Source organism: Acanthaster planci, linkage group LG02 (assembly GCF_054643075.1).
Source record: "Acanthaster planci isolate LZ-2023a linkage group LG02, COTS_SCS, whole genome shotgun sequence".
Classification (NCBI taxonomy): Eukaryota; Metazoa; Echinodermata; class Asteroidea; order Valvatida; family Acanthasteridae; genus Acanthaster; species Acanthaster planci.
In genome coordinates, this window is record NC_141778.1 from 21743657 (window position 1) to 21752342 (window position 8686).

Below are 8686 nucleotides of genomic sequence, written 5' to 3' on the forward strand. Positions count from 1 at the left end.
GTAGCCTGACTGTACGTACATGCACGTGAGAACAGCGATGCTGTGTGCATGCACACGGCGCTATATGATGTTTGGTTTACATGTACGTGAATGGGTGCGTATACGAGTTGGTTGATTACAACGCGGCATGTACATGTACACTGATTACTGTTACAACCACTAACTTGAGCTGAATACTTGAGATTTTTGACTGCCCAAAAGGGACAACCCTGCCTCACATTTACGCTTAATTCAGCTGGAGTAATATGTATCTTATCTGATCACTGTATTTCACCCTTGTCATCCACTCATGACACTGTTGGTTGGCTCGTGAGACACCAGCATATGCATGTACTCTGTAAACTTTGAAAGTTGAAGGCAAGATCTGATGCCATTGGCTGAACAACAGCATTCTTAAGTGCCAGAATTTTCGGTTAGCAGAGAATATGAGTCTTACTTGTCAATTGAGAAAGGGTGATTTTTGACTGATTTACTTATCCTAAGAGGTACTTGCAAAATTTAATATCAAAAAGGAATCTTCAGAAATCCAGAAACAAACTTGGGAGGCAGTGTCAACATCGGCCCGTCCAAGAGAAATTCATGACCACGAAACTCAACTGCCATGGATTTCTCCTTTTGAAAAAAAAAAATAAAATAAAACTTCCAGGAAACAATGTTGGAAGACATTCTTTCAGTTTCTCTGGTAGTTCATGGCAAAACCTGCCCATGAATATAATGTTGTTGTGGTCATGTAGATCAAGAACGATTATGGAGCTCACACAACACACTCGTAGCTAGCGTTTGCAGCACTGGCGCACTGTTGTTTTTTTTTAATGCCCTTTTTTTTCCCTTCGTCATTTCCACGTCATATTTTTGGAGCGGAGTTGCCTACGAGTATAAATTGGGTATCACTGGAAAGCCCATTCCTTTCTCCTTATTCTCATATGCATATCTCAAAAAGTCATCAATGGGGATCATTCCTCAATATGCCATGGCAGGTCACATTTGTGCTTTAGAAAATAGGCAGAAATCTCAGTACTGGAAGCAATTAGGTCTGCTTTCATTCTTTTGTCAAGCTGTGTGTTCCGTCAGTCATTCCTTCAAAGGAATATAAGTTTAATTCTTGAATAATCCACCAGGGTATCGATTATTGGGATATATGTTTGTGTTCTGATCTTCAAATCAGGATATGGCAGGGAGCGCTTCCTTTCAGAAAGCATTAGAATGGCCAATAACTTTTCATGCCAAAAGACTCAAACATGGAGGCCTTGACCTTAAGCTTAATTTCAACTAGCTCACCGGGCAAGTCAACGTATTTTTCTACTGAATTTTCACGTGGCTGCAGGACATTTTTAAGCAAAGCTCGCTAATATTTTGACCTTCAATGTTTCAACAATTAAGGTGGAGTCTCGCTGTCAGTTTTGTAATACTTAAAATTGATGGAGTGAAAACTGTTACAGTTGGCAGTGAGCAACACATACGATCAATTTACAAAGTTCATTTTATTCGTCTTTCCAAAGATGACAAATGACTTTCAAAGCGGTAGGTATTTCTTTACTTGTCTGCCAGGCAAGTAAAAGTATGCATTTTACTAGCCCATAGCAGTTTTACTGGACTTTGTATGCCGGTCTGGAGTGCCAAGGTTGAGGCCTGATGAACACTTAGCCCTCCTGAAAAAAGAAAAAGCAAAGTGGGGCTGACACAAAGATGACCAAGTATTTGGTGGGAAAAGTCTGAGTAACGTAGTACCCTAGAGAAGCTTTCATCGTTGGCTCCAAGGAAGTATTTAAAGCTTGTGCAAAAAGTCTGAGTAACGTAGTACCCTAGAGAAGCTTTCATCGTTGGCACCAAGGAAGTATTTAAAGCTTATGCAAACAAACAGCTATTTTGTGAAAGTTGTAACTGAAAGGGAATGATTGATCAATCAATTAAGAAATAATCCTACACCTGCCTTCCTCTGCAGCACCTGTAGGTTTATTTGGGGGAGTTAATTGCAGGTTAGTTTTTATTTGACAATCTCCATGATTATCTTGCAAAGAATAAGCATGTCAACTAAGAAATTGGTTTGAAAGAGAGAGCCATTTACTCACGCTAAATGGGTTGTATATCCAAGGCATTGTCAAAGATAACACACACACACATATGCAAGGAGATCATTCCCCGCGGAGGAGGGCTGGACTGTAAACCTTTGCTTTTCACAAAGAGATAGGCTCATTTTCCTTTCCACTGATTGTTGATTGCAAACTTAGTCATTGCTGAAACTTTTTTAGAAAAACAAATGCAGTATAGCTTACCGGTATGTTCTTTGAAACTATGTCGTGAACTACGTGTTCATATAACCAGCCACTGACTTTGTTCCCCCCAGCACCAGGTCAGCGCCTGATACCCCTGGGGGCTGCCGAGCTGTCCATCCTGAATGAACAGGGGCGCAAGTTGAGTCTGAGGAAGCCTGCAAGCATTTCATTCATCCTGAAGGATTACGTTGAGCTGTTGGGCATCCGGGATACCGTCGATGCCTACTACTTCGATCCTGAAACAGGTGGGTTTATCTATCTCACCCCTCTAGTTGGCAATGATAGATTTAGGACTTGAGCCTTGCACGTCATCTTCAGGAATCCCATGGTCATGGAAAATCCTGAAAAGTCTTGGGAAAATAAAGTTGTCCAGAAAATGGAAAATAGGAAAAATAGGGTGTCCCGGAATCCTGTTTTCAGAGGGGAAAAAAGTAATGGAAATTCAGGATCCCAACCCGGTTATTTATGACCGGGCACTTGATAAATTTACTGACTTATATCCTTTGCAGTCTTCCAGTTCATAATACCAAACAACTTTCACTGAAAAATGGCATTTAATATAATCGAAATTGTCATATTTTAGCTCTCAAAGTAATGGAATATGGTTTTTGTAATTTTGTGGGAAACCCTGCACCCTGTGTGATTGCACTTGCTTACAAATCCCTTAAGTTTTACACACATTCAGACTCATGCTGTGTTTGAATCACTTGACTACGGCTTGAAGCAACACATGTGTCCGTGGAAAATAAGCTTTGAAAATTAATCAAGTGGACAAACCACGTTCTAAAGACTTCCTTCAATTTATTGTGTAATTTTTCTCAAGTGGCACGTAAATTTGTATGAAATTATATCAACATATAGTGAGCAATAGTGAGCAAAACAACCAAGATATAACAATACCCAAGTCATATTTCTTTCACCCTTACCATTTTAGGATGCAGTGATGTCAGACTCATACATGTAGGTCCCGTTATGGGATTCTGGAGAGTTTCACAGCTGTTCACCAATGTAGATTTTCATGTAGGCTATTAATCCTCCTATGCTGAAGTCACTCTTTGGGTCATTTGGTAAACACCTCAAAGAAGCACAGCTGTGTTGTGTTGTGCACTGCACCAACAGTCCCTCACAGGAATATCAGATTGCACTTTTGTGCTGCCCAACAACTGTGCTTCACTGTTTCATGTGCATCATTGTGCAGTAAACCAAATGCAGTGAAGAGGACTGCACAAAAGACCCTGGGTCATTTTGTGCTGGCAATCTACTGTGTACACACTGAACCTGTGCATGTTTGACTTCCATATAGAAAGTACATGCTCACCAGCGACTGTGGGCATTTGTGCACATTTGTGCTGTAAAACCAAAGGAGGGTTAACTAATCTCCACTCTTTCCAGGCAAATGGGTGAAGGACGGCTCAGGTACCATCACCCCGAGTGAAGACGGACCGACATGGACCTACGAAACGGACCACTTCACCTGGTGGATACTCGCCATCGTGTACACGCCCAACAGCTGTCTGACTGTCAGGACCTGCTACGATTCTGCCTGCACGCAACCCGCTCCCAACATCCCCATCATGTAAGGCGCAGTGAAAATAGTTTCTTTCCCACTGCGTATGCAAATAGCAAGTCTGGTCAGCTATTTGACAATTAACCAATGTAAATGAAACCAAACTTAGGCCAGCCGGCAATGTTTTTCCACTGATCTGATCTATTTCCAAGGATGGATTTGCACCAGGGAGATGTTAATAAATTTCAGATTTTTTTTCAAACAGCATCCAAACAAACAGCAATTCAAACACTGCATATGCAATGTTATAATACACGTCGGGCAGGGCAAAAAATCCTAAATTAATGATCTTGATGTAGTCTTCCAGTGGAATTTTCCACAGCATTTCACGTCAGTATTCAGTTTTATGATCGACTGAAAGTTTCACTCGCAATCAACTAGACTGATAAAAATGACAGAAATCATGTAGTAGGTGATATGATGCACACATGCCCTAGCTATGGTTGCAGTTTAATGCTTTCTTGTCTGTGTACCTCAAAGTCGGTAAAGGGTGTCACATCCGCTTGGGTGTGAAACTTCCTTGATAGTGAGAATTTGTCACAAATGTGGATGCTGTCGCACTTATGCTGTCGTCATCTTCAGCCACACACTATGTTCTTTTCCCGTGCATTTTTGCTCCGGGTATGTATGAACCAAACATGCATGTACTGCAGTCTGTTTGGTTCAATTTGTGCAAAGTATCTGGTGAATTTTTCCGAATACCTCTTTGTCTAATTTAAATGACTGTATGATAGCTGGCTCCTGTCAAAAAAGTAAATGGACTGAAGTTCTGAAATGTGCGCAACCAGTTTTCCACTGAATGTGCACAAACTCTTGGTCTCTTCTCTTGAGATGAATTCACCAGAGACAGAGTAATATAGGGACTCTATTTTACAAATTGTAAATCGCTCTCATCTTGTCAGAATTTCTGGAGAGAACTTCATCCTGCATGAGGAGTTTGTGACTGGGGCGTCGGGCTCCATCTGCGCTGACGTCCTGGGCGATGAGATGAACCAGGTGCGGGTACTGCAGAACTGCACCGGGGAGTCGCAGCTGGTGACGGCTAACCCAGCTAAGAGCGGGCTGTGCACGGATGGTGGCGATGCCTGCCAAGAGGTGACTTTCATCATACCTGGTGAGTTGGGACAGCAGTATGAGCCAGTATTGGGACCGCATCGGAATCTGGTGTCTAGAGCTCGGTCGAGGTCTTCCCCATTGGAAACGTGTGGGGCACAATAAGAGTAACCACAGAGTTTAGGCACTGCCCAATTTAAACTTGATTTGAGTCTAGAGCCCTTGGATTTCCAGTTCTGCTTGCATAATCACATTAGATAGAGATCTCCAGACTTATTGGCCCAATTTCATGTCGCTGCTTAAAGGAACCAGGAAATAGAAATATTTGTATAAATTTTACTGAAACCCTTGAAATTGCATCTTTAAGTTTCATTTAACCTCATTTTAAATTTTTGTTTCGCAATTTTAACCCGTAATTTTGATGCTGTTTTTGGTTTTTATGCACATGCATATTTGCAAAGTCATGAGCAGAACGATGATATCATCCAAGGCACTGAATCTCAATGTTGTACTGATTTGTGCACAGAAAATTTCTAGATTTTGTTAACCACTGCTATGGCAGATTTTTTGGGGGGGTAATGTATTGCTGTGTAAGTATATGGCAATAATCCTGCAAAAAACTTTTTCACAGAAATGTTCCCAGATAGTAAATTTCGGGTTCACAATTTGAACATGAAAACATGCAATCTGAACCGTGTCTTCCTGGATTTACACAACAAGTTCCTAGCGTGGAGGTTTGCATCCTAAAGAGGGGGCTGTCTGAACGCAGAGCTTAGTATCTTGGTGAAAGATTTCTACCTGAAGTGACGTAATGCAGGTGTATTGTTAAGTTACATCACTTAGTGATACACCCAGCGTACCATTCAGTTTGTGTTGTGATTTAACCCTGTTTCCGTTCACAGATACTGTTCCGACTATGTGCCCCAGTACCGGTGCGCCAGAGAATGGTGTCAGGATGGGCACTGACTACAGCCTGGGTGCCACGGTCTCGTTCTTCTGTGACCCCGGCTACCAAATCAAGGGCAGCTCCCAGCGCCTGTGCCTGCAATGCGGGAAGTGGAGCGGCTCCGAGCCTTCATGTCCGCTGTCCTCCCCTGACAGCAGCTCCGTGGGCAGCGGAGAAGGATCCCTGGACATCTAAAAAAAAAAAAAAAACAGAGCCAGGGATTGTCGAGAATGGACCCTTCTGGCCATCCGGCAGTCATTGCTGCATTATAAAGGCGTAGTGAAAAACCAAAACCCTATAAGCAGTGCAGGCTTGAAATTGTCAGTTTATTTTGTCTGGTACGTTAGCATTCATCATAGCATTCTCCTAGTATAAATATGCAGAAGTTAATTAACTAGCAGGAAAATCCAATTCACAGCGGCCTTTGCTAGTCTCAGCTTACCAACTGCAGTTTTGTTGCTGTACTCTAACTACACAAGGCCATACTCTTATTTAACCACTGTAGGTTTGTACTTCAAGTTTCAACCTCGCATGGCCGGTTACTTACAGTTTATGTAAACTGTCAGGAGAAGTCTTGCAAGGAACAGATTTTCATCAAAATGTCTTTTTAAATAAGTGAGGTCATTTTATTTTAAACACCTCAATTTTCCAGGAATGATAGTCCATACTAATCCACTCTGTATAGAGTTTCAATTGGTAGGAATCTACTCTCTAACACAGGATGAAACAAATTTAATGATGACATATTGATATGTTTTAATCTACGACTGTCATTGTTGACTTGAACTAGAAAACAGAATTTATTGTAGTTTTCTGAAGTCGGACAATAGAGTAGTTATGATTTGCTTGCACCGACCATGTCATAGGCATTTGTTCAAAAATTCCAAATCTGTGTCACCCATCTTTTTGTCAGTTAATAACATCCTCAAACTCACCCCTTTTGAAGATGTACCGTTGAATAACTTCTGCAGTGCGTTTCTTTCGTGTTTCGATATAAGTTTGAAGATAATTAAATTGTTGACAATCATGCAAAGCCTTCAGGCCACCACTGTTGGTCAGACCTAGTAGTTTTCAGGGAAAGATCACAAACTGTATTTCTTTTTTCTGTGAAACACACGTGTCGGTGAATGTTTGAATGCCAGTTTAATCAAAGTTTCAAACTCCGCAAACACAGCCCACTGTAACTATCCTCCAGATATATATTTATCCATTTTTAAACTGTAATTTTCTAGCAAAGTTTCAGCTGTCAGATAATTTGTAGAGAAAACTTTATTTTGCTGCATTTATTTAATGTGGACTACTGTGTGCAAATAATGTTAGATTAAAACTAAATGATGATCGAGATTTGGAGATGCTTGTTCATTGCGTAATGGTCATTTTTTTTCCCTCGGCAAGTGGAAAAGGCCAAAGTAAGAGATGAATGTGTCAGTGCAAAGAAATAGCATGGTTTAGATTAGATAATAAGATAGCTTCATGGAAATGGGCCTTTCTAGCTGAGAGTAGAGCTCACCAATGTTAAAATAATGATTTTTCTGCCTTGGTATAATGAGAAATTGTGGACATAACAGACCGACATTTGCCTCGACAGTAACATGAAACTGAGATCACAAAATCAGCAACTTAAATTGATAGATATATATTTGATGATATTTTTGAACAATATGGCTTATAAAGGGTTTAGAAACATCTTAGTGCTTTCGCTCCTTTGTTTGGGTTTTGTACATACTTTGGTAAATGCAGGTTTTTAGTCACTTGGGTAGGCACTGCTTATTTGTTTCATTGTTCAAGTAGAGTTTATCATCATGGTGTTTAATAAATTGGAGTCTCAACCAGTATTGAAGGCTATAACCAACAATGCAGTCATGTGATGGCAGTTATTTTGTAGTGTGCTCCAGATTTATGCTGATCAAAGACTTGAATTTGTGTCCCAAATTGAGGGATGGGGATGACTTGCCTGGCCATGTCAATTTGATAAGTGGGGGGTTAGGGGGTGCTGACACCGTATGACAATATAGGGGGCGGTGTTCATGGACCGTACAGATGTACACGTGATAATCATAGGCCGATGTATTACAGTCATGCAGAATTTGACATCAAAATGACGCACTAATGCCTTATTTTGATCTCTCTGAGTGACATTGAATACATTTTGGTTGTTTGGAAGTGCAAACAAATCGTTACAATCTAATGTAATTTTTTACTCACCACGAAAATGTGTGTGTAGGTTGGTGGGTGGGTGTGTTTTGGGGGATGATTCAATAGGCCATCCCCCTTGGTGAAAAAGTAGGGGAATATACCTGTATACCCCCCCCCGCCAATGATGCTAATGCCAGGCATTTTCGATTTTCTGGGACTATGTTTTCTTGACAGAAATGCTGGGAATAAACCGAAGAACCTCACCACACGCACGCCTTGTAAAGTTCATATCCTTTCCAGAGACAATGGAAATCATCACACTTTTGAAATGGTCAGCGGAAAAAAACCGCACCGACAAATTTGTAAACTTGCCTCCTATCAATAAACTGAAGGCTTTCTCTTTTAGTTTTGTTTCATAGTTCTGTGAGTTTGCTTCATTTCGTGAATGGAATTCTTTTTTCTCCAACGTATATTCGTGAACAGAAAGGGGGAAAAGCCTAAATTTCTTCGGGGGGGGGATTAAAGCGCTCATTGGCAGCAAACCTACCAATCACAAGTTGGCAGTTCTGTGGTAATTTCACGCAAGCGGGTGATTTTTATCCGAGTCCCTCCATTCTCAGGGGAAGTACCCCCCTTGCCCTTCCTCAGTGGCATAGCAACAAATATATCAAAATAATGATTCAAATGCAAAAGGGTTTTCGCTCTTTCCCT

The 8686-nt window shown here is 41.0% G+C and overlaps 1 protein-coding gene across 1 annotated transcript in view; it reads left to right on the plus strand.

The window, feature by feature from the left end:
• LOC110976121 (uncharacterized) overlaps positions 1 to 7694 on the plus strand; it is a 62090-nt gene extending 54396 nt beyond the window's left edge. The window contains exons 12-15 of the mRNA XM_022229142.2: positions 2345 to 2518; positions 3666 to 3849; positions 4743 to 4954; positions 5796 to 7694. Coding sequence (XP_022084834.1) covers positions 2345 to 2518; positions 3666 to 3849; positions 4743 to 4954; positions 5796 to 6034 — 809 coding nt within the window. The 3' untranslated portion in view covers positions 6035 to 7694. The remainder of the gene's footprint in view (positions 1 to 2344; positions 2519 to 3665; positions 3850 to 4742; positions 4955 to 5795) is intronic.
• Positions 7695 to 8686: the final 992 nt, after the last annotated feature.